The sequence below is a fragment of the Diceros bicornis genome, chromosome 1 (genome assembly GCF_020826845.1).
Source record: "Diceros bicornis minor isolate mBicDic1 chromosome 1, mDicBic1.mat.cur, whole genome shotgun sequence".
NCBI lineage: Eukaryota > Metazoa > Chordata > Mammalia > Perissodactyla > Rhinocerotidae > Diceros > Diceros bicornis.
This window is the reverse complement of record NC_080740.1, coordinates 26,673,284-26,700,933: the sequence shown is the minus strand read 5'-3', so window position 1 is coordinate 26,700,933 and position 27,650 is coordinate 26,673,284. Positions and strand designations below refer to the sequence as shown.

Sequence of the window (27,650 nt, the reverse complement as noted above, 5' to 3'; positions counted from 1 at the left end):
TCATGCTACCAAAGATCTTCAAATTTCCTTACATAGATATGAAGGAAATCTTGGGCTTTTCTTCATGATCTTCTCACTGGGACCAGTTCTTTTCGGCAGCTGATATAGCTTTCATCATAAAATAGTAGGATCAGGGCTTCTTCCAGAGGCTGCTCTAGTCCAACAGGAGCCTCATTCTGATTATCTCTAGAGGGGAAGTCAATCTCATCCAAAGCAATGAGGATTATAAGAAGCCAGGCTTTAGAGTGTCTTTCAGTTGAAACATCCTTAGAATATTTTAACTTCATTTACTCACCTCCCACCTATTTTTGTCATATATTTTATTTCTTCATATATTGTAAATGACACATACTATTATTACTGTTGTTTTCTATAGTCAGTATGCACTTATATTTATCCATTTTCTTGCATTTCCGTGCTCTCATATGAGATTATTTTCTTTCCTCCTGAAGAACCATATTTCACCTTCAGTTTTGCAAAAACTGTTTTCACTGGGTATGGAATTCTATTTTGGCGGTCATCTCACCCTAGATGTGGTTTTCATAATATTTATTTTGCTTAGATTTCACAGAACATCTTTAGTCTGTGGATTTACGTCTGTCAGTTGGGAAATTCTCAGCTATTATTTCTCCTTCACTCTTTCCTCCTTTTGGACTGGGGGAGAGGGGGACCATGTATTAGTTCGCTATTGCTACATAACAACTTACCACAGCCTCAATGTCTTTAAATAATACCCATTTATTAGCTCACAGTTCTGAGGTCAGAAGTCCAGATACAACATGACTGGGTCCTCTGCTCAGAGTCTCACAGGCTGAAATCAGAGTGTTGGTTGAGCTGCATTCCTTTCTGGAGGCTCTGGGAAACAATTCGCTTCCAAGCTCAGTCAGGTTACTGGTCAAATTCAATTCTGTTGGGCTATAAAAAATGAGGCCCTTGTTTCCTTGTTAGCTGTCTGCTGAGGGCCAATTTTAGCGTTTAGAGGCCATCCCCATTCTTTGCTGCATGACTCCCTCCATCTTCAAGGCTAGCAACAGAGAATCTCCCTTATGTCATATGCTTTGAATCTCTGACTTCAGGAAATGTCCAGTACCTTTTAAGGCTCACCTAATTAGGTGAGATTTACCCTCTCTTTCTTAAAATCAACTATGTCATGTAACATAACTTACTAAGGGGAGTAAAATTCATCAATTCACAGTCCTAGGGATTATACAGGCTTTATACAATAGTGGGGTGGGAATCTTAGGTGCCATCTTAGAATTCTGCCTAACACAGACTACAAATAGACCTTTTGACTGTGTCCCGTACTTTTTTGCTCTTTTCTTTATTTTCCATCTCCTTTCATCTGTTTGTTTAAATGTAGATATTTTCTATTGATCTGTCTTCCAGTTACTAATTCTCTGTTCTGCAGTGTCTACTCTTATGTTAAACCCATTAACTGAGGTTCTAAGTTTACTTATTGTATTTTTCAGTTCTAAAATTTATGTTTTTTGTAGAATCCAAATCCCTGGTGAAATTCAACATCATTTAAGATATTTTAGCCATTTTTCTCCTCTATTTCCTGCAAAATATTAATCTTAGCTATTTTAAAGTTTTTCTATTAAGTCCACTATCTGGATCACCTATGAGTCTATTTATATTTGTTCTTCTCTTAATTTTAGGCCAATTGTTCTTGTCATTTTGCATGCTTTGTAATGTTCTATTAAATCCTGAACATTGTATATGAAAAATGTCTCATAATATAATTATACAATTGTCTATTTCTCTCTTTATTTTGGCTTTATGTGTTTTCAAGCTCTGTTATTATGTGCATACACATTGATAATTGTCATATGTTCTTGATGAATTGTTTCTTTTATCTTTATAAAATGTCCCTTTCCATCTCTGGTAATACTCTTTGCCTTAAAGTCTGTTCATATATTAAATAGTCACTCTAGCTTTCTCTTGCTGGCGTTGCCATGGTGTATCTTACTTCTCATTTTATTTTCTAACTAGTTGTGTCTTTATGTTTAAAGTATCTCCTGTAGCAGGCATATAATATGGTTTCACTTTTTCTTCAATTCTGTTCATTTCTGTCTTTTAATCGAAGTTTTTAGACTACTGACATATATTGTAATTATTGATATGGTGGATTTAGGTATACTTTCCTATTTTATTATTTGAATTTAAAAAATATTTTACTATTTAATGTTAATATAACTTTTGGAATTTTGGTTATATTTCTTTGGATGTAACTCGACAGTTCTTCTACCCTTCCAGAGCCTAATATCTTGTGATTCTACCCTCTGTTCACTAAACCTTCTTCATTTTTTCACCTTTCCCCTTAGTCAGCTGAGGTTCTATGGCTTGCAACTATTTGTTGTACTGGATATCTTTCATCTGACCTTCAGATTTACTTTTCACTTTTCTCTGCCCTCCTCATTGTTCTAGGAGACTGAACTATAGCATTGAGAGCTCCTTTGCCCTCTGGCTTCTGATTGGATTAAGATAATAAGGATTCCTAGCAGAAAATCAGAAAGATGGGAAAAAAATCAAACTGACATGATTTTTGGATCGTCGTTTTCTGAATTACCCAGATTCAAGCCATCTTTATTTCTTCTTGTTCCTTCGCTAGTAACCTAGTTCAATATTTCTGTTGAATTTATTACTGTTATTTTTTAATTTAGATGAGATTGGGTGCATTCAGGGTGGTATGGCTGTAGACTTTTTAGTTTAGAATCTTTTCAATAGATTAATAAATTGCTAACTGGTCGCAGCATCTCCAAACTCTGTTTAATTCTTCTTAGAAAATAACACTTATTCATCTTCTTTGAATTATCAACCCTACAACAACAACCCCAAATTTTCGTTGGTTCCCATGCAGGGTTATGTTATGACTTTCATTGGCTCTAGACACTCTTACCTTTGTAAGCCCCTTCCTTCACTAAAAAAAAAAAATAAAAAAAAAAAAGGAGAGAGAGAGATTTAATGTACAACTGTATTGGTATGAAGACAAATATGATCCAGGCTGGATTCATTATATTTATTTTTTTCTTTGATTTTAAAAGGCACTAAAATTAAAACATTTTTATGTGGCCCTGAAAGTATTGTGGGCCCTAGGCACTGTGCCTACTCTGCCTAGTAGATAACAGCCCTGTCATCATTACCTACAAAATAAAATCCTGTCGTTTCAGCATGGTTCTAAAACCTTCCACAACTGAGTAACTGTCCGTATTTCAAATCCCAGCTAAAATTCCATTTTATTTACTACATTTTCCTTAATTGCCCTCACTTCATAGAGCTCTCCAACAATTATTTGTGCAATTGAAAGTAAATATTTTTGGTGAAATTTCTTAAATTAATAGAATTTATCCTAAGTAACTATAATTACACACACACACACACACACACACACACACACACACGATTCTTTGTTAGGTAAAATACCTTGGACTTATCATTAATGTTGCATTTGTAAATAATGAATAGCAGATTTAGTGTAATGATATTTACTAATAAAACTGGCTAGTCTCTCTGCAATTATTGATTTAATTTTTATCTTTTACAATAATAAGAGTTTTTGCTTTATGACTGTATTTCTAAAAGGTTGTTTCCTATCTTCATTTTCATAGACATACTACAATTGTTCTTGCATTAAAGAAGGATTAACAACTTCAGATGAAGAAGGTGATTTTATTGATGCTAGAGTTGGGAAATGTGATACAAAGTGCTATAAATTACCTTTGTTCATTGCTTTTATCTTTTCTACAATTGTATTTTCTGGTTTTTCTGGTGTACCAAACATCCTGACCATCCTTCGGTACGTATACATTTATTCAAAATAATTATTCATTTAATACATAAGAAAGGCAATTTTAGGAAGATTTAAAATATTGTTGTAAATGATTTACTCTTTCCTTTCAAGGTAGCAGCTGCTAGTGGGGAAATTGTTACATTGTCAAAATTTCTGTATATGCTTAATTCCTGTTTTAACTAATTTATTTTCCTGTGAGTGTGGATATCACATTTAGTTTTAATTAATTAATTTAATTTAATTTAATACTTGGAAAATTCATATATACAAAAATTGTTACATTGTCAAAATTCATGTATATGTTTAATTCTCTATTTTATCTAATTAATTTGCATAAGTCTATAGATATCACATTTAGTTTAACTTTAAAATTAAATTTATTTCTTAATTTAACATATGGAAAATTCATAAATGTAGGAAAATTCTTAATTATAACATAGATGTGATTATAATTTTCATTCATTGTGTAAAGATGTTTATTGACGATTTACTTTTATGTTAGCCAATTGGACCATGAGAAAACATCAATAACAAAGGAACATAATAACTTTTAGAATTTTAGAATTTCAGTCCGTAAGTTTATTATTATTCTAAATTAAACCAACATTTGTTATTCATTTGTTCTTCCTGAACATGTGAAATATACTTAATATTTATTATTATCATAGTAGCAGAATAATTGAACATAATTTTCAAATTATTTTTTTTAAGAGGCTAATATAAACCTTTAGGTCATGAGCAATTTGCCGAACCCTAGGAAAGCAGACTAGAAGACATGAATAAATATACGCAAAAAAAATAAAATCTGATTTGGGCATGCGTGGTTTTTGTCTTCAATGAACTTGCAATTTAGATGGGAGAACAAACTTGACATATCATTACAGTGAAGCAGCTTTTTTATTCGTTTATCTGTGTCTGGCACTGAAACTACAAAGACCAATAAGATATGGACTTTGCCTTTAAGTTGCCTAGAGTTTAATAGAGGGAGAAAAACATATAAAAATAAGTCCAGTGAATACTTAGAAGTGCCTTGATTAAAGCCTGAACAGACTGATCTGGGAACAAAATGGAGAAAATGGTCATTTTTATCTCAGATGATTTGGAAATTCTAAGGAAGGTATGGCATTTGAACTGCGTCATGAAGATAAGTGATTTCTCATAATGCAAGCAGACTGGTTCTTAACAGGAAAGTGAAAGTAGGCCAAAATGTGTGAAATATCTTAGCAAGGAGTTTTTTATGACAGGAGTGAATGAGACAAGGAGATTTGAGCTCAGTAAGGACCTGATTATGGGAGGCTTTCTTTGCCATGTTAGCGTGAATGATGTTATCTTGTGTATACCTGGAAGCCATTGAAAACAGTAAACCTCAGAAGTAAAAGTGATCAAATATGCATTTAGGATAGAGTTCTTTGAAGATAGTGGGGAAGAAGAAGCTGAGAGGGAAAATTGGAGAAAAGAGAAAATATTTAGAAGACTACTTTTTGGAATTTATCCCTATTAAGAGATAGAGATAATAGAACATATTTGAGAAATAGTTTGGATAAAAAGGCAAAATTTTTAATTTGATATTCCTGGTACAAAATATGGAGAAATTTAGGACTATGTCCAGATTTCCAATCTGGGGAACTAAATGAATGATAATCCATTAACTGAGATAGGAAATTCAAGGAGAAGAGAAAGCTGAGATTGAAGATAGTGAGTACAATGTTGAACATGCCTTATTTAAAATTCATGTGAAACATCCAAGCAAATATTCTCGGCAGTGAGATGAGAAAGATGATGATAGTAATTTTCCAGAAGTTTAGTTCTGAATCTTCTCATTTCTCCTGGTAACTATACAGAGCAATAAGGAGAATAACACACACGCACACCACACACACGCACCCACACATGCGTATACTGTTGTTTCAGTACAATTATGAGATGATAGACAAAAAATGACAAAGTTGAAATTGCATGTAAGTATTGCCAAAATTGTAGCAGAACTAGAAGCCAGCTTGTAGATTCACAAAGATGTTACAAAGAGTAACAGGAAATGTGAAGAGTGTCTCAGTATTGACAGATCTCAGATATCTGCAGCATATATGTCTGCTCAGAAAGGAGAGGGCCCTACCTTAAGATGGAAGTTCTGGGAGCAGGACCTGGGGAGATAAGTCAAGGCAAAGTCTTTCTGGAAAGCATGAGAGAAATGACTTGGAAAATGCCTAGGAGGTCCAGACATGGCAGATCTCAAAAAGTGCTGCAAGGTATACCTTCTATAAATGAATATATAACCTTGGAAAGCAAGAAATGTGAAGAGATCTCAGAAGCCCAGGGCTGGCGGTAGAAGTTCTTTTGAAACAGGTCAAATTTGGAGAAGCAGAGAGGGTATAACCACACATAGGAACCATATTTAAGTCTTTTCCTATATCCATAGAGGAGATAACTCTTCAGTTTTGAAGCTTGGAAACCCTGGCCCATGTTCCATCCCCATGCTACTTCTGCCTGTAGTTTAAGAAACTTCATCTCATTCAAATATGAGTAAGTAGAAAAGGAAAAGGTTCTTCCTACATATAAAATAATTATAGTGAAAGAAATGAAAATTCTTAAGCATTACTTTACTATAGATAATGAAAACTCACTAGAAAAATGCTACCACAAATCAGATAAAAAAAATAAATGTAACTATATGTAAGTTTAAACTACAAAAATTAAACAATCATGGCTACAAAACAAGGAAAGAATAGCTAGAGGAAGGAGTCTATGGAATGAAAACAGACAGAACTCAGGAAAGAAATAAAAGGCAAAATAATTCAGAAATTAAAACTAAATTATAAAGCATACAAGGAAGAAAAGACAACATAGAAAGCAGATATGGGGCATAGAAAACAAACAAAAAGAAATAGAAATGGAGAATATAAAATAAAAATAAGAAAACAAGTATTAGAGAAAAGAGGCAAATATAGAAGATAGGAAAAGGAGATCCAACATGCATATAATTGGAGTCCCCAAAGAAGAAAACCACTATAATCAAACAATAAATATTTAAATTTATAGTTAAATTAAACTTCACTGAAATAATGATATTTAATAAATACTAAATAATAAGTAATAATGATAAATAATGAATAGTGAAATATAATAAGATTTGAATTTACTTATTGAAATGGCACATCGAGTATTTAGGGAAATTGATCCAGAACAATCAACACTGAGATATACCGTAGTAAAATTATTGAATTTAAAGGTGAAGAAATAATGCTTTTGTCGTCTGAAAAAAAGAGAAAGCAAAAACAGTTTGGCATCAGATTTCTCAGCAGCAACATTCACCTCCAGAAGACTGGAGAAACACTTAAAAGATTCTCAAGGAAAGAAGAAGTGAGCTCATTATTTCATCATCAACTGTTAAAATTATAAATAGTTTTGATATGGAAGAGCCCAAGAAATGTTGTTATGAGATACTCCTTAAGAATCAACAGCAAGACAAGTTATAACCAACCAAGATATGATTGGGGGAACTTTGATAAAGGTCTGATGGTGAACATTGAATAAATTAAGCTAAACGGATTTAACAACTTATATATATATTTTTTGTGTGTGTGTGTGAGGAAGATCAGCCCTGAGCTAACATCCATGCTAATCCTCCTCTTTTTGCTGAGGAAGACCGGCTCTGAGCTAACATCTATTGCCAATCCTCCTCCTTTTTTTTCCCAAAGCCGCAGTAGATAGTTGTATGTCATAGTTGCACATCCTTCGGAGTTGTTGTATGTGGGGGGACACGGCCTCAGCATGGCAGGAGAAGTGGTGCGTCGGTGCGTGCCCGGGATCTGAACCCGGGCCGCCAGTAGCGGAGTGCGCGCACTTAACCGCTAAGCCAGGGGCCAGCCCCTAACAACTTATATTTAACCTAATATATTTTACTAAATATAATTAATTTATGCTAGAACTAAGCTGAGCATAAGTGTGGTAAAATAGAATGAAATGTAATATGCTTTGATAAAGTAGAAATTATGCAACTAACAAAAATGGGGGAGAAAAACAGGGTAGAGATCAAAAGAAGGGTAAGCTTGCTGTCTGCCTAATAGATAATAAATGAGGAGTCATGCGATATCATTTTAATAGACATCTTAATGAAGCATAATATATATTTAGAAGAGTACACAAATCATAAGTATACAGACTGATGAATTTTTACAAAGTGAACACACCTATGTAACCACAATCCAGTTCAAGAAATTGATAATTACGAGTATTCCAGAAGCCCCTTCCCCAACTCCTTCCTGTCTCTAACCCTTCATCCCTAAAGTTTATTGATATCTTGATTTCTATAATGAATAGGTTAATTTGTTCTGTTTGAACTTTATGTATGCTCAGGAGGATACAGCACATAGTCATTTGTGTCTGCATTGCCTTACTCAACAATGTGCTTATAAGAGCCATTCATATTGGTGCATATAACATAAATTCATTTTCATTGCTCCGTAGCAGTGCTGTCCAATCAGATTTTTTTTAAATGATGGAAATGTTCTGTATCTCTGCTGTCCAATTTGGTCGCCTCTAGCCACATGTGCCTATTGAGCATTTGAAATGCAGTTAGTGTGACTGAGGCACTGAACTTTTAATTTTACTTAGTTTTAATTGATTCAAATTGAAGTAGACACATATGGCTAATGGTCACCATATTGCACAGCATAGTTTTATAGTAGTCCATTGTATGAATTTACTAAAATTTGTTCTACAGTTAATGTTGTTTCCACTTTAGGGTTATTAAGACTATTGTTTCTATGAACATTCTTGTACTCATCTTTTGGGGAACATATGAATATATTTCTGTTGAGTATATATATAAACAGCAGAATTGCTGAGTCATAGTTAAGCTTTTTAATAAATTTTAAAACTATTTGCACAAATTCATTCTTCTAGCAATCTATTGCTCATTGTTTTTAAACTCAATTTTGATGTGTCTATGTGTGTGTGTTGCTATGTCATTGTGATCTTAATTTCCTTATTCAGAAGACTGATGCTATTGAACATATTTTCAATTGTTTATTAGCCATATGAATATGTAAGTTTGTCAAATATCTATTCAGTTCTTTTGTCTATTTTTACATTGGATTGTAGTGTCTATTGTGTTGTCTATCTTTTTATTATTGATTTCCAGTTCTTTATATATTCTTTACATATACTCCAAGTGGGGGTCATTTGTCATATATATTTGTGACAAATATCTTCTCCAATTCTATGGCTTGCCTTTTCATACTGATAATGGCATCTTTTGAGTGAAATAAAGTTTTAATTTTAATGCCCTGTTTAAGTAATCTTTGCCTAATCAAAATCATGAGAACATGTGCTATGTTATTTTAATGAAAGATTATAAAACCGACAATTCAGCTGGAAATTTTTTTTTTGTAGAAATTAGGGATCCAGGTTTATTCTTTTTTATATGGATCCTAATTGAGTCAACACCACTTATTTAAAGGCTATCCTTTCCCCACAGCAATGTACCAACAGACTCTATATACAGGGGTCTATCTCTGCATTTTATTTTGTTCCATTGGTTTGTTTGTGCATCCCTACACCAATATTACACTGTCTTAATTGCTGTATATTTATTGTGAATATTTATATCAGTCTTTGTTGTAAGTCCATCTTCAATGTTATCTTGGCCCTTTGTATTTCCAAGTGATTAAAATTACCTAGTCAATGTCAGGAAAAAGCATGCTGAGTTTTTGATTGGAATGCCTTTGATTCCATTTGGAAGAATTGCTATACTTACCACGCTAAGTCTCTCGATCAATCACTTCCTTCATTTAATTAAGCCTTTATTTATTTCTCCCAATAATGTTTCATAATTTTCATTTTCAGGATGGAGGCCTTATACCTCCTTGATTAGATTCATTCCTAGGTGATTGATATTTTTTATGTTTACTGTAGCATTATATAATATGGTTATTTATTGCTGGTATGAAGAAATGCAATTCATTCTTATGCTTTGACTTTGTATTCTTGACTGTGCTCATATTAATTTCTAATAGTTAGTTGGTAGATGATTTCAGATTTCCTATGTACATAATTGTGATCTGCAAATAATTATTTCTTCTTTTCCAACCTTTATACCTTTTTTTCTCTTACATGGATTAAGCTATTGTGTACAATGTATATAGAAGTAATGATAATTACTAACCTTGTTTTTTATGCTCATCAGGACAAAATCTTTTGATATTTCATTGTTAGATATGAAATTTGCTACAAATTTCACCGTTAAGTGTGGTATTGATACCATCTTTCAGAATAAGCCAGTTTGTTTCCATTCTTAGTTCACTAAAACTTTATTTATTTATTTATTTATTTATTTATTTTTTTGTGAGTAAGATCAGCCCTGTGCTAACATCTGCCAATCCTCCTCTTTTTTTTTTTGGCTGAGGAAGACTGGCCCTGGGCTAACCTCCGTGCCCATCTTCCTCCACTTTATATGGGATGCCGCCACAGCATGGCTTGACAAGTGGTGCGTGGGTGCATGCTGGGGATCTGAACCGGTGAATCTGGGGCTGCCACAGTGGAGCCTGCACACTTAACCACTTGCGCCACCGGGCTGGCCCCACTGAAACTTTTTTAATTAATGGACTTTGAAATTTATCAAATACATTTGATGCATCCATTGAGATAATCACAATCTGATACTTCTACTTTATTCTAGGACTAAATTGGATTTGTGAGTAGCTTTATTCATTCTGCTGATATTTTGTTTAGAATTTTTCATCTGCGTTCATGAATAAGGTTGCTTTATAATTTTCCCTTCTTATTAATGTGCTTGTTAGGTTTTGGCATCAGTGTTATTCTGGCCTCATAAAATGAGTTGAGGAGTATTTCCTCTTTTCCTAATAGCTTGACTATTTTATGAACATGTGGTATTATTATTATTTTTGTTTATTTTTTTTTTGCTGAGGAAGATTCACCCTGAGCTAATATCTGTTGCCAATCCTCCTCTTTTTTTATGTGAGCCACTGCCACAGCATGGGCACTGACAGACGGATGGTGTGGTTCCACACCCAGGCACCAAACCCGGGCCTCCAAAGCGGAGCACGCCGAACTTTAACCACTGGGCCATTGGGTGGTGGTATTATTTTTTAAATTAAATCCTTGGAAGAAATCACTTGTGATGTCACTTAGGCCTGGAAATTTCTTTGTGAGAAGGTTTTGAATTAAAAATTGAATGTCTGTGTGTGTGTGTGTGTGTGTGTGTGTGTGTATGGGACTAGTAAATCTTTTGCTTTATCTTTATAATTTCCATCATTTTACTTTTATGTTTATAATATTTTTATTTTATTTACATATATCCTACATTGATATATACCTTTTCTACCTGAGTATGAATTTAGCTGCATCCCAAAAGTCTTGATATATATTTTTTCTCATTCTTTCAATTTAAATATGCCTTTCAAGGTATTTTTTTAATTTGAATGATGTGTTACTTAGAAGTGTATAGTTTAATTTCTAAACATTTGGAAATTTTCTTGTTATATTTTAATTTATGTTTAGATTGAGTCCACTGTGTTCAGACAACACATTTTTATGGTTTCTTTCCTTGAAAATTTCTTTAGATTTGCAAACGGTTTAAAATCTTTGTTTATTATGCTGGATTTGTCTATTGTTTTATTTCTATCATTTTTGCTGTATATATTTTGAGGCTTTATTAGTTGAAAACAAATTTAGAATTGCTACAACTTCCTGCTTTATTGATCCCTTTATCCGTATGAAACATTCCTCTTTATCTCTTATAACTTTTTGTCTTAGAGTTACTTTTTCTGATTTTAATATTGCTTCATCAGCTATATTTTTATTAGCATTTGTATAATATATACTTTTCCATCCTTTTACTTTCAATCTTTCTCTGACTATACATATTTAGGGTATATCTAATATCAGCATACAGGTGACTTTTTAAAAAAATCCAGTCTAACAATTTAGTTTTTTAATTGGAGTAGCTAGACTATTAAATTAAAAATAATTCCTAATATGTTTGGGTTTTCATCTATCATCTTAGTGTTTGTTTTAAAATTTTTTCTGTTACTTCTTTTAGTTCCTTTCGTTACTACTTTTGAATTGATCAAGTCATTTTTAGTTTTTGTTATTTTGCTTCTATTATTTTGCTAGTAATGTATTATTTTATTCTTCTTGAAGTAGTCACCTAAGACATTACAAGAGTATATATGACTCATTCAAGTTAGATGTAAATTAGTACTTTTGCCACTTCCTGGATAATACAAGGATGTAAGAATACTTTAACTCCATCAAGTCTCTTCCAACCTTTTGTTTTTGTTGTCATGTATTTTGATGCTACATGAATTTTAAATCCTAAAGGATGTAATTTTATTCACTGTATATTTAATACCATATTATCAGAATCTCTTCATTTTTTTTCCTGCATTTCTGTGCCTTCCTCAGGGATCATTTCCTTCTTCCAGAAAAATTTCTTTTACTGTGGGTCTGCTGAAAATAAATTCTGTTCAATTTTTTTTGTTTAAAAATGTCTTTAATCCACCTTTATTATAAAATTATATTTTGGCTGTTTATGGAATTCCAAGTTGGTGGTTATTTTCTTTCACTCCTTTAAAAAGAAATATTTAACTGGCTTCCTGACTTCTCTGAGAACATTTTATTGCCGTTCCTTTGAATGTAACGTGCCTTTCTCTCTAGATGCTTTTAACATTTTCTCCTCATCTTTGGCTGTCAGCAATTTTACTATCACGTTCCTTAATGTGGTTTTGTTAGTATTTATGCTGCATGGAATTTTTAAAATGTCTTATGGCTTTAAAAGACAGACAGGCTTGTCATCTTTTCCTGTTATCTATTAGGATGGTAAGTGTATTAGTTTGCGATGCTGCTGTAAAAAGGTACCACAAGCTAGATGGCTTAAACAACAAAAATTTATTTTCTCACAGTTTTGGAGAGTAGAAATCTGAGATCAAGGAGTTGCCAGGGTTGGTTCCTTCTGAGGGCTGCAAAGGAAGAATTTGTAATTATTTTTAATCATGTGGGATTTTGTGTACCAAAAACAATAGAGGCTCTGGACATTAATAACTCCAAAAAACTTTTACAATAGCTTTATTCAGGCAGCTAGTATAGGGACAGTTCCCTGTAATCCAAACAGGAATTTAGCTGATTTGAGGATGGGTTTAAGTCTTTAAAAGACCTTATCAATTTCCAGATTGCCTTTATCCCAGGGTATAATCTTTCAAGAGGTCCTGATTGAAAGAAAGGTATGTTAAATGCAGGATACTTCATTCTTGGTGAGATTTAAACTCCATTGTCTGTCTTCCCAGTTTCATTAACACTTCCAAGAGTAATATTACCAGTTCTTTTTACATTGTATTGGAAATAATAGACAATACATTTAGACAAGAATTCAGTGCAGCAGCGGGATATAATAAATAGTATACACGTAGTCACACACACAAAAACAAATAAATTTAGTTTAAAACATTTTTTAACCTATATTAACTGAAAAATGAAAACAGATTAAGGTCTGTAGTCTGGTTAACAGTAATGAGCCAATGTCCGTTTCCTGGTTTTAATATTGCATCACAGTTATAGAAGGTTTCATCTTTGGGCAATGCTGGGTGATGGTACATAGGATGCTTTGTACTCTTTTTACAACTACCTGTGAGTTTCAAAATAAATAATAATTTCAAAATAAAAAGTGAAAACCAAAATGAAACACACACATATATACAGACACCCCCGAATGTCACAAAAGCAGACTAACTTGAAAATTTTGGAAAGATATATCCCAGATTATTGGATAGGAAGACATAACACCACCAATATATGAGTTCTTCTTAAGTTAATTGATAATTTTAAGGTGATAATGAAAATACCAGTAGGATTATTGAACTATAAAACCTGACTCTAAAGTTCTTATGGAAAAAATAACGGCAAGAGTATCTTGGGAATCTGAAACAAAAGCACAATAATGGAGGCTTAGCCTCATAAGCTAAGATGAACCAGAAATCTCAATAATTTGAGCAATACAGTATTGACTTGTGAATAGACTAACAGTAAGTTAGAAATAGATCTCAACTCATATGGGAATTTAATATATAATGAAAGTGAAAAATAACTGCATCAAAGATGGACTTTTTAGAAAGGGGTTTGGGTATAATGGGGTAGATTTGGGGGAAAAAATATATCTGGAGCTCATGATACACCAGAAAAAACTCAAATGGAACAAAGATTTAAAGGTACAAAAATAAACAATGCAAGTGCTAGAAAAAACATTGGCTAATTTCATTATTATCTGTAAAACAGGAAGGTATTTCTAGCTATGACTCAAAATCTAGAAGTCATGAGGGAAAGACTAATAAATTTTAGTCCATAAAATTAAAAATAATAAGCAAAGCAAAAGTCAAGCAACAATGAATATATGCAACTCATATTCTATAAAAAGATTAATCCCTCTAATAAGTAAAGCTGTTTTAAGATTAACAACCCAATAGAAAAGTGCAAAAGCGTCAAAGAAAACAAAATACAAATACAAATATGAAAGGATGTTCAAAATACAAATACACCCATAATGAGAAACATAGAAATTAAAATTTTAATGTGATAATATTTCTTACATATTCAGTTGACTGGGATAAAACTTTGATAATAGAATCTATTTATGTGGCTGTGTAGAACCAGATACTTTCATAAGGTGCTTGAAAGAGCACAAAATGGTACAACTCCTATGAAATGGTATCTGTAGTACCTAAAAAAATTGCAGATATGTTTACCCTTTATCCCAGCACTTGTGCTGCTTGAAATCCTTATTGCAGATATCCTGCAAACAGATATCTTTACACCTGTAAGGTCATCTATATTATGTACATACACATTATATTTGCAATATATGTATAGTAAATATAATATATATATAACAAAAAACACTGGGATAAAAACTAAGCGTAAAGGAGCAACAGACTGGTTGAATAAATGATTACATTTCTGCACAATGCAATGTAATGTAACTAAAAAAATGACTAGGGAGGAGGTCTATGTTCATATAGGAAAGGACCTTAAAGATGTATTGCTAATGAAAACATCAGGTGCAGAACAGTGAATATAGTATGCTACTTCCTGTGAAGAAGAAGGGAATATAGATCTATGCATTTATAGTTATTTGTAATTGCATAAGGAAACACTGGAGGTATAAACAAAAAAGTAATTAAAATGGTAACCTCAGGGGGTGGAGTAGAAATGGGGGTAGATGAGGGCAGGGCTTTAAGCAACCAAGTCTCTCCAGTGTGTTCTCTTTATATTGTTTTGCTTTCCAAAGCATGTAGTTATACTACGAATTCAATAAAGTTGAGTTTTTTAAAAAGTACAATAAAAGTCAGAGACAGAAATTGTGAAATCATTATCAAATAAGTGATAATTAACGTCATGGAAGTGGGGTAGGATGGAGTAGTTCGCAGCATACCGATGCTCCTACAGAGGATAACCAGAGAAGGTGGGTTAAATGATAAAAATCATATATTTAAAGGCACAAAGTGGCAGAGGACTAGAGGGATTAAAATTCCAGAGACAGCAGAAGCTTGTAGAGGCAAATTGGGGATCTAAAGCTGTCTCTGAGGCCCTTGTCAATTCTTGACAAGGGCTCAATGCTGACAGTCTGGATGAGGTCCAGGGGGAGGGTCACTAATGGGGGACAAGTGAACTGGCAGAGTTTTTGGTAATCACATGAAGCCAAGAAAGACAAAATTCTTTTTCCTTTGGAGAAATTTGCTGAAATCTGAAGGCATGTGAGGCTTAAGTCTAAACAGAAAAGTATCATGATTTGTCTGTGTTTCTCCATCAAGGTGCTTGTTAAGAAAAGCTAGTTCTTCAATTCTTTCCCTTCCATCCTTCATTATTTTAATATGCTTATATCTTCTCATCTGTGATAGTCACCATGGATTCAAACAAGAAGGTAGATGAACACCTTAAGGAAAAAAAGTGAAATAAAAGAGAAACAAAAGCTGCCCTGATGGATATTTGAGGGTGGCAAGACAGACAGCAAATGAATGTAGTTTCATTAATAAATATTTAATTGTAATATTAAAACATACTACGCAGAAAATGTAGAAAAATGCAATGAGAAAATTATAGTACAATCTAACTTGGTCAGGGGATTCAGAGAGGGTATCCCTGAGAAAATGACATTTAAGCTGAGCTCCAAAGGAGGGGGAATGAGTATTTCACACGGTGGGAACAACATATGCCAAGATTCCTAGTGAGAGAAGTGGCTTTACAAGAGTGTCGTATTATAGAAGGTCGTGAACAAGGAGGGTGATGATGAAGGCTAATGCTGTGAGGTGGCATGTGGTGAGACTGATGAGAGCAGACTGACACTTGTAAATTTTTTTGCGATTCTAGATTTTATCCTAAAAACAATGGGAAGCCACTGAAGGATCCTAGTGGGGCAGTGACATAATCAGAATTTCATTCTAAAAATTCGCTTTGGGGCCAGCCCTAGTGGCCTAGTGGTTAAGTTTGGCACACTCTGCTTCGGCAGCCTGGGTTCGGTTCCCATGCACAAACCTACACCACTGTTCTTTCAGTGGCCATGCTGAGGCAGCGGCTCATGTACAAAAACAGGAAGATTGGTAGTGGATGTTAGTGCAAGACGAATCTTCCTCAGCAGAAAAATATTCGCTTTGGCTCTTGTATAGAGAGTGGGTTGGAAGGATAATGATGGTGGTTGGGAGATAAATCAGGAAGTCATTTCATTTTTTTTCAGGCAGAAGATATAGGTTAGGAATAGGCCAGTGGAATTAGAGGTGAAGACAATCAGAGAAAGAGATAAGGAAAAAATGTGTTATTAAAAATCATAGTATTTGATTATTGATTGTCTGTGGTGAATATGGAAAAGGATGGTATCGAGGATGCCTCTTTCCAGGTTTGGGGCTTGAAAACTGCATGGATGGTGGTTCCTCTTCTTGTGATAGGGAGCACCAGGGGAAGAGCAACTTTTGTGCAAGACAGGAACTTAAATCTAGAACTGATGTCTCATAAGAAAGACAGAATTATGGACTGAATATATAAGTTTAGAAGTCGTAAGAGATAGTGGAGGCTGCCTTTCACATTTTGAAAGAGTACTAATAAATTTTTTGTTTACTCCATGAAATTCTTGAATCATCCTATCATAGCCTCACTTGTTAGACAAAATACAAAAAAGCAGTGTTAAAACATAGTAGTTTTTCATTAAAAATTTGTTTTTCAATACATATTTATTATTTACTTTTGGGCTGTCCATTTAACCTATTTTAGAAAATCCTAGGAATCATTGATCTTTTAATCTTGTTTTGTAAATCAGTTAGAAAGACGGTTATAATCAAGCTGAAGATACATAGATACTTCTTAATGATTATACTTATGAGTTATGGTCAACTCTATATATGCCTCCGAGAGCACCAGTATCATATTACATATAAGAAAACTACTTTGCTGAATGAAGCAGAACACTCCAGTATAGTTAGGCATATGAACATTTCCACTTTCTACCAAAAACTTTATACTAAAGTGTGGTTCTATAATGTGACATTTTACTTCTTTTACCTTTAATAAATCTGCTCATAATAAAAGTGTAAATTATTTTTTATTTAAAAATTTAATTATCATTTGAGAATTGGTTAATTTGTTTTCATTTCCCTAGTAGTAAACATTTGAGGAAGGAATATATATTTTTAGCAGGTTGATATGGCTGGAATTGTCTCACTTTTTGCAAAATTGTCACAAAATATTATACGTATGCTACATTTTAATAAATTGAGTCATTTTGGATGGAAATATCGGTCATACTATTTTATTGTTCAAGTTCTAGAACAAAGAAACAAAAGATAAACATAGAGTTTATTTAAAATGTCCATTCAAAACGTAGCTCTTACATTTTTACTTCCTAAAATGTTCAAAGGTTATTTTTTACCGCATTTTCAATTTATTTTCCAGACTACTACTATGTGATGTAATGCGTTATTTTTCTTTTTCAAACAAATACTTGGTTTGACTAATAGGCAATACAGAGATCTTCCTTCTTTATATTTAGGAAAGTTATTTTTTGTTTATTTTAGCTTTTCGATAGTGAGAGTAACAGGAGGAGTTCTGGCAGACCCTCAAATTAGGACAGTTCAAGTAAGGTTGAATAATGTGGCTATTTAAAGTGTGGGCAGAGTATAGGAATCCCAAGGTATAGCACAGTGCCTCTGGTCTGTTACCACCCCAGGCCCAAAGGGAAACAGGGGTAGGAAGGAGAGAGACCTGAGAGGGGACAGCTTTGCCTGGGGACCCAGTCAGCCTGACTTAACTCTGCAGGGAGGGAGCCTGGGAGTGAAGATTTTGACCTCACTTTTCTTCCTCACTGCAGAGCGCCCCATTGCAGAACCCAATCAGATGCCAGAAGGCAAGAGAGCCTATTGATGTAGTGCATTTAGGTTAGCCTGCCAGGGCAGAGAGCAAGGTAGAGAAAGGTAGAGAGTGGATCTCACAGGGGCAAAAAGAAGAAATCTAAAACAATGGGCATGTACCACAGAATGAAGGAAGACAAGTGTGAAAGCTAGTGCTAAGTTTTTTCCAGCAAAGGAAAAGGAGGCTAGGGCAGAGAGTGTGGGCCATAAATGCTTGCTCCTTGTGAAGAGCAAGCAGCTTTGGAATCGGTTGGCAAGGGGCAGGATATGGAGAAATGGGAGAAGTTGCAGTTCTTTAATTCAACCAAGTTGAACTGTGTCAACTGGCTAAAGATTCTTAGTCTAATTAATGCACAAGAAAAACAATTTAACCTTGAACCTAGCAAATATTCTCTGTAGCTAATAATGATGTTTTAATGATATCATTGCTGTTTGCTTGCAGGACTGTATCTGACAAACAACGTTTTGTGGCCTTGGGTATGACCTATGTGATTTTGAGAATATTAGGTATGGACTTTTGGCAATTTTTTGTTTCACTGAATTCTTTCTTTTTTGATATGTGTGTGTGTCTACAAGTATATGTAGAATTTCAAATAAATAATAATGGTAAACTGACACAAAACAAGTGAATGGTGGAGCTGCTTCGCAGAATTTAGGAGATACTACTTAATGTAAAAAGACAATACCTAATGTAAAGTCCATTCTAACTGTCGTATAAAATATGCGTTAATATTATATTCGATTAGAAGAGAATCTATTTGATCAGAAGTATATTCATCAAGCTCATATAAGTGGTTTGGTAAGCTGAAACAAAACACTTACATAAGCACAGCAACTATACATCGCTTGCATGTTTGGGAAGTCGCTAACATAGACTAGTGCTTTTAAACATTTTCATCACCAAAGATACTGAATATGATGTTTTTAAGAATTTATGTCCAACGAACAAATTGATTTTGCTGAGAGTAATGCACTCTGTACTTCAGGTTTTCTTAAAATAGCAAAAACTAGCTTTCAAATCCACATTATGACTATATTAGGTCCTCTGATTCAAGAAGTTGATTAAAAATATGGATAGAGTAAGGAAACAAGATTGGACTGGATTGAAGAATGAAAGACATACGATAAATGGAGTTAAGAATGTAGAACAATCTAAGTGTGGCTCTGATGGGGATCAGGGACATCATTTTATAGCTGGATCAATTTGCGAGGTTAAAAATGCCTTTTTAATTGGGAAAATGAGAGCATATTTTCGTGAGGGACAATGATCCACGAGATAAAGGCAGACTTGTAATGGAAGAGGAAGCATAAGAAACAGCAAGAGCACAGTTTCCTGCATTGGAAAGGAAGCCAGTGAGGCTGATGCATGTTTGAATAGGTGACGGTGGAATAAGACGATATTTTAGACATAAGCTGTCTCTGGGTCTTGCAGAGTTTTGCCATCAGAGAATTTTAAGCAGAGGATGGATATTATCTGATTTACATTTAAAAGATAACTCTACTGCTGGAGAGGGAAATACTTATAGAAGATAAATGTGGAGGAAAAGAAAAGGGAGGCTTTTGCCGAAGTCTGAGTCAGAGTTATATTAAATTGGATTGTGGGGATCGTAGTGGAGACAGGGAGAAATCAACATATCCAAGATATGTTTGGAGTTAGTGTTAGAAAGATTTATCACGGGTTGTAAAAATATGGTGGGAAATAGAGAAATAGAGAAAATGAGTAGTAGGCTTAGGTTTTTCACCTTGAGCAACTATAAACAGTGAGACTGGGAAATCTGGTGATAGATAGTGGTCTATGGCAGGAATCAAGAGTCGTGAGGCATAGGAAAGTGTCTCCAGGAAGATGGTTGTTCATTAGACATGTCAGTTCTGAGAACTTGGATCTAATGTCTTTGAGGTGGCTTTTTTTTTTTAAAGGACTGTTCATTCACTTTTAGCTGAAAGTGACATTGTTGCTGAGGAGATGTTATCTCTGAGAGTGTAAGGAAATTTCCCTCGTGTAGCACACAGCTGTTCTTCTGGATATGAGGTCATCTGAATCTAGGGCTGCAACAAACGTAGCAAAGCATTTGCGTTTTCAGTTGTTTCTTCCAATATCTTGATAAATAATAGATACACATTGTATTACGAAACTAATTTTTCAATGGTTGAGAATTTCCCAATTTGAAATCTTTGAAGGTATACTGAGTTCATAAAATCAATATTTAGTTTCTCTGTTTTAAACACTTTTTCCTAAACTTTTCACTCAAAAATAAACAAATTTTGAGATGTCAACTAAATAACAACATGCACACCATTCTAAAAAGATGCAAATCTACTAATTTTTTTATACCTACAGGGATAAGGATTTTTCAAAGACACAAAATCATTGTTTTCAGTTATTAATAATCCTACCTATAAGTAAATTCTTAGATAATTTTAAATGATATGTTTACAATGATGATGATTAAATATATATGTATATGTTTAATTTGAGGATAAAAATCATTCTGATCTCACCCTATAGTGTTTTCATGGAGAATTTACAATCATTGCCTTTTTCATAGGGACTATACCTGGACCAGTAGTTTTTAAAATTGTAGGAGAAAGTTCGTGTATCTTTCGGGATGCTGGACGCTGTGGAAACTTAGGAAGTTGTTGGATCTATAACAAGACAAAAATGGCCTACCTATTGGTTGGAGTATGTAAGTGATATCTATTGAAGAAGTGTAGAGAGTAAAATTGTTTTAAAGACTTATGCTTGTTTATAGTAAGGTACAGCGATAATAAACTGAATAAATGCATAATTGATGATTAAAGAAGCCTTATATTATTGTATAGAAAATATTTTAGAAACTAAAGTACTATAGAATTTATGTAAATATTTGAGACACTGCATTAAATACACAATTGTTTTATGCTATTCCTGAATAAAGGGTGATAATTAGCAGAATTTCAATTTGGGAAGTAATTTTGCCTGTGTGCATATGCAACCAACTTGCTTGGCCTTGTGACCCTTTCCATTTCCAAAGTAAAAATGGGATAACTTAAAAAAAAATTGTACACCACTAAAGAGCATCAGGATACTCTTACCGCAACTTAAATGTAGATTTCAATTGTCTTTTGCTCAATGATATAATAGTGCTGGGCACATAGAGAGCATTCAGTATTTGTTGAATAAATAAGAGATACATGGAATTGGAATGCTATGGTGGTATAACCTATGGTCAAAACATTGGGAAAGCCTAGATATGTTTTGTATTACTTTGGAAAGTTCCCTAGATCTTCCTAGATCTCAATTTATTCATCTGTAAAATGAGGATGTTGGACTACATAATTTCTGAAGTCTTAATCAGCACTAACATTCAATGATTTTATTGTGTAGATACTATCACTGTGATAAATGTTTAAAAGTGTTTATATGTTTTGTAATTTTACTGAGTGTGTTCAGTAATTCAAAGAACCATTTAATGATAGACTCTAATATTTAACAGTAACAAATACCTATTTGATAAACAGTATACAGCAATGCCTTCTAATGCCTTTCTAATTCAGAAATCAGTTATCCAGCAAGCTTAGTCAACACTGAACACTGAGTAAAGTAAAATTAAAAAAAGTTAAAGTCGGGCCGGCCCCGTGGCTTAGCGGTTAAGTGTGCGTGCTCAGCTACTGGCGGCCCGGGTTCGGATCCTGGGCATGCACCGACGCACTGCTTCTCTGGCCATGCTGAGGCCGCGTCCCACATACAGCAACTAGAAGGATCTGCAACTATGACGTACAACTATCTGCTGGGGCTTTGGGGAAAAAAAGGAGGAGGACTGGCACTAGATGGTAGCTCAGAGCCGTCTTCCTCAGCAAAAAAAGAGGAGGATTAGCATGGATGTTAGCTCATGATCTTCCTCGGGAAAAAAAAAAAAAAAGAACAACAACAAAAAAATTAAAGTAAAATGACATTTAAGAAGTCAAATTAATTTCTCAGAGATAATTCAACAAAACAAGGCATTGTTCTTAAGGAAGTCCGCTTAAAACACTGCTGAGCCTTTTAATTTTTGTTTTAGATATAACTGTAACATGCTTAACTATTTTTAAACACAGCACATAAATGAGAAAGTTGATGAACTACCAGAGATCCTGCTAAGGAGATAATAATAAAGAACATAAGGAATTACAGCAGAAAGGGCAAACACAGGAAACTGCAATAGGAATACACGTTTGTGGCAATTTAGTGTCAACTAGTACATTTTGAACTATATTCCATGAGTCATTTGAATCAGAATCACTTGCAATCCTTGCTAAAAATATAAGTTCTGAGGCCCTGAATTAGAATACCAGGGATTAGTGGTAGACATGTGTTTTATTTTTTTAAATTTTTTGTTTATTGCAGTATTTTTAATAAAGCACCTCAGGTGATTTTAACCATGGTAAACTTTGAAGACAACTGTACGAGAGACTCTCAAGCCGTCCTGTCCCATATGGTAGACATTAACTACATGTGGCAGTTTAAATTTAAATTTAATTAAATGCAATTAAAAATTCAGTTCCTTATTAACAATAGTCAAATTTCACGTGCTTAGCGGTCACATTTGACAACTCTATTGGACAGTGCAAATGTAGAACACTGCCATTGTTGCAGAAAGTTCTATGCACATCACTACTCAAGAGCAAGGCTTATTCAACAGGGATCCATGAACCCTAGCAGGCCACGTTGAACTTTAGTATATTTTTAAAATCCTAAAATTCTGTTTGTACATTTGTACGTCCATTTTTTTTTTTTACCTCTCTGGAGAAATCTGTGGCATTCATCAGAATCTCAAAAGTTTTGTCATTCAAAAAAGTTAGTAAAAATTTATTATATAAATCCATCAGGTCTCTTTGGTAGCAAGGAAATTCTTCCGATATTTCTCAAATCTTGTTTTCATTGGGATGATTTATTAAGTGCCTTTTACCTCAAATGAAGGATTCCATCAGCTCTACTTTATTTGCAGTAGAGAGAATGATTAAGTCTCTTGCAAACATTTTGTATTTTAACTTTTCATGTTTACCACTTTCTCAGGTTTGCTTTTTTTGTAGAATTTTTATTGAAATATAACATTATATATATATTAATTGAGTAAAGAGCATATATTATAAATGAATAGCTCAACACATTTTTATAAAGTGAACACACCTGGAATTAGCATCCATATCAAGAAATACAATATATTGAAATTAAGTGAATTTAGTAAAGTTGCTTAATATACAATCAGTATACAAAAATCAATTGTGTTTCTATATACTAGACACAACCAAACATAAAAATAATATAATAAATACAATAACATCAAAAACCCAAGTATCAAGAAAAAATCTATTAAAAGTTGTATAAAACCTCTACATTGACAACTACAAAATTTATTTGAGAGAGATTAGAACCTAAATAAATGAAAAAATGTATCATGTTTATAGATAGGAAGATTTTCAAATGCCACTTCTAAATTAAGCTGTAGTATCAATGTGATCACAAACAAAATCCCAGAAGGTATTTTATTTTTTAAATTGACAAGAGAATTGAATTCATATGGAAAGTCAAAGGTTCAAGAATTATTAAGAGAATCTTGAAGAAGAAAAAAAATTGAAAGATATATGCTACGAGATACCAAAATCGATTATCAAGCTATAATAACTAATACAGTAGGGTATTGGTGCAAGTGTCATCACACTGACCAACGGAACAGAGAATCCAGAAACAAGTTCACACACGTACAGTCAACTGATTTATGACAAAGGAAGGAGATACTGCAATTGTAAAAAGATGGTCTTTTAAATAAAGGGTAATGAGTCATTTTATATATGCATATTTAAAAAAATGTATCTTGATTCCCACCTCACATCATATACAAAAATCAATTCTAGATGCATTACAGATCTAAATGCGAAAGATAAAACCTTTTGAGAAAAATAGGAGAATATCTTTATGACCTTGGAGTAGGAAGAGATTGCATAAACAGGACACAAAAAGCACTAAATATAAAAGAAAAATCAGACTATATTAAAGCTAATAAATTCTGATCATCAAAAGAAATAATGAGAGATTGGAAAGATAACCACAGTGTAGAAGATAGTGAAAAAGGTGAAAAAGAACTAATGTCCAAAATATATAAATAACTCCCACAAATCAATAATAGGCAAAGGATAGATAACTTAATAGGAAATTGGTAATAGACTTGAAAGAACTCTTCCCAAAAGTAGATAATCAAATAGCCAATAAACAATGGAATGGATAAATAAATTGTGATAAAATCAACAATGGAATACTATACAACAATGAGAAGGAAAGGTATACAACTACATAACATATGGATGAATCACAGAAACATAATGTCGAAAGAAAGAAATTGGACACAAATGAGTATGCACTGTATGATTCCACTTACATAATTTTGACCTTCTATAAATATACTTCAAAAACAAACAAAACTAACCCTTTTGGGTTAGTGACTTTGAGCAAACATGAGGGGGGCTTTTGGGACGTTGGTAATGTTTTGTTCTTGATCCAGATGCTGATCACACTGTATTTAGTTTGGGAAAAAAGTTTCAAGTCGTACTTTTAAAAAAAGAGAGAGAGATATATAATTAACATTCAATTAGCATAGATCTTAGGTGTCCAGTTTGATGGCTTTTGATAACTGAGTGCACCTGTGGAACCAGCACCCAAAACAAGCTATAGAAATTTTTCCTGTGCCCCTTTCCAGTCAATTTCCCTCTTCCACAGATAAACCCCTTTCAGATTTCTATTACAGTATGTTGGTTTTGCCTGTTCTAGAAATTTATGCAAGTGGAATACTGTGTATACTGGTGTTTTTTTGTTTGTTTTTTTGTTTGTTTTTGTCTGTCTTGCTTAGTATTATGCTTTTGGGAGATTCATCCATGTTGTTCAATAGCAATAGTTTGTGCTTTTTAAAAATTTCTGAATGCTATTTCATTTTGTGAATATACTGCAGTTTATCCATTCTCTTGTTAAGGTATATTTGGGTTGTTTATAGTATTTGGTTGTTATAAATAAATACATGAAATATTGTGTGATTATAAATGACATGGACTCATTAATGTTTCCTATTTTATCTTTTGAAACCACTGTAATTGATATTGTCAGATAATTGATATTGCTTCTGTAAAATATTTTTTACTTTAATTAACAGGATCGTTTTCATCCAAAGTTTAAGTACTTTTATATAACACTTATATTAACTTTCTGAAATTTGAAACATGAAAATGAATTTTAAAAACCCTACATAATCAATTAATTTTTCTAAAATATTTCTATTTATATTTGGAAAGTGATGAATATTTCAAAAAGAGTAAAGCTGCATGAAGTGACTTAAACAGGTTTAAGTTCCTATTGATAGTTAAGTTTTGAAAGTAGAAATGTATTTTTATGTTTTAGACTTAATACATTCTGTGAAATAATAGCACACTTTGCATTTTTCTTCGGCTATATGTTTAAGAAATCTAAAACGTTTTGTAAACATGTAAAAAATCTCCTATAAGTAAGTTGATATAAGTTTATGACATTAATTACATTTTACAATTGGGAAATTGATACCTTTACAGGTGAAATATATTTACCTTTTTTTTTAGTAAATAGAATTCTTTCCTCAAACATTTTTAGTCTAAATACATTGACTCATCTGATGGTTGTATTTTTTTTTAATTCAGGCTTTTTTTGCAAAATATTTACTATCTTCTTCACTGCTATTGCATTTGGCTTATGCAAATATTTACCAAAGGAAAACAGTGACATCCTGCCTACACTTGTGAAGCATCTAAAAGTAAAAAAAAAGGAAAGAACTGATTTATAACTGGATCATCATTGTGTAAGAATTACACATTGTCAATCCATCAATGAAATATTATATTTATAAAATTTAAAATAATTATGTTATAGTTACATGTTCAATAAACGAATGTGATTCATATGATCCTGTAAATTTTATTATATTTTGAGTACAAATTTAATAATATAGTCTCTGTGTTTTGTGTTTTTAAAAGATATTATAAGATACACATTTAATTCTTTCAACAGAAAGATAGTACTTGGAAAGAAAAGAATGAAGTGGAAGTGAGAAAATATGCATAAGTTGATTCTGACTGCAATAATGTATGGCCTTTGGTTATGTAGATTGACAGGTTTCATATAGTTTATTCTTGTTACTTTTTATTTGGGCTGTGAATGTTTGTCAATAATTTTTCAAAATAAAATTAGATGTGCCAATCCAGTTCATATAATAAAAATTTAAATTAAGGTCATATTTATTCTCCAAAAGAAGGCTATTTTAAACCTTTTAAAAATTAACATTTTATTTATCTTTTATTTGATGATGGAGAGATTTCCTCAGAAAATTTCTCTGGTCAATTGGCCAGTTTGCAATACTACATATTTTCATGCTCCTTTAATTTTAGTAGGCATAACTTTTGATATGATCATATAATGCTCTATTTTTACTTTGACTTGAATTTTATTGGTAAAAACTACCTGATACCTGAATTGATATCCATTTTTGTGCTTTTATATTTAATTTTATGATTAATCATAATTATTTCTTGTAGAGAAGTATTCAAATTTGAATGTAGAAAATGTGTCAACCATTTGTGGAATTTTTCTTAAGCTTAAATGTGTTTCTATAGGAAGATTTTCTTATAATTATTTTATACATCCTTGTACATCCATCCAAATTATATAGCAATTTTCCAAATATTGGAATAAGAATCAGATTGGTATAAAACAAAAACTTCTCTACAATGTTTCTTTGTTCTCTTGGGAGAAGGAACAACTGACAAAATTTCTCCTTTGTTATTCACATGAGTCAGTGACCCTGTGTGTCAGTGCAGACGTGGCCCTATTCATGGTCACTGCTGGCAGATGGAAATGTGAGGCAGTGATTCATATCTTACTCTGTATTTTTCTTCCTTAACTTCAACATGCATTTATGAAAATCTATAAACTAGTCTTTTTGTGAAACTCTACTTGAATGCTTCACTCTTCTCTGTTTGAACCAGCAGGATTGTAGAACGTCTGAGGATCAGAGTGTGAAAACGGAGTTTCTCTTTTAAAGATTCTACAATATCTGTTGCTGTGCCCTACAATCAGAAAAGGAAAATCACACATGATGTTTACCTAGGTAGTGGAAATGTATCTATGGTGATCTGTATTTTCATAATAAAGTATCTTCTTGCGAAACATTTCTCATATATTTTTAATGTATATAGGATTTTAAACATCAGTGTACAATATAGATTTTTCTAGAGAATTAAAGTTGAACAATTTTAGGTTACTTATATCCTTTCTTAATATTCTACTGTCTAAAAATATTTGAAAATTTATACAACTAGGAAATAATGTAAAACAATAACATTCGGATCCATTTTGAAGGTGCTTGTAATATGTGTGTATATGTATTCATACTTATTATCTCTCTATTTTTTTTTCCAGAAAATAAACC

At 32.9% G+C, this 27,650-nt stretch overlaps 1 protein-coding gene across 1 annotated transcript in view; it reads left to right on the top strand.

Moving 5' to 3' along the window:
• The window catches only part of SLCO6A1 (solute carrier organic anion transporter family member 6A1), a 174,341-nt gene extending 146,958 nt beyond the window's left edge, over nt 1-27,383 (top strand). The window contains exons 13-17 of the mRNA XM_058544517.1: nt 3,609-3,796; nt 18,635-18,699; nt 20,739-20,876; nt 25,867-26,024; nt 27,211-27,383. Coding sequence (XP_058400500.1) covers nt 3,609-3,796; nt 18,635-18,699; nt 20,739-20,876; nt 25,867-26,009 — 534 coding nt within the window. The 3' untranslated portion in view covers nt 26,010-26,024; nt 27,211-27,383. The remainder of the gene's footprint in view (nt 1-3,608; nt 3,797-18,634; nt 18,700-20,738; nt 20,877-25,866; nt 26,025-27,210) is intronic.
• The last annotated feature ends 267 nt before the right edge of the window (nt 27,384-27,650 follow it).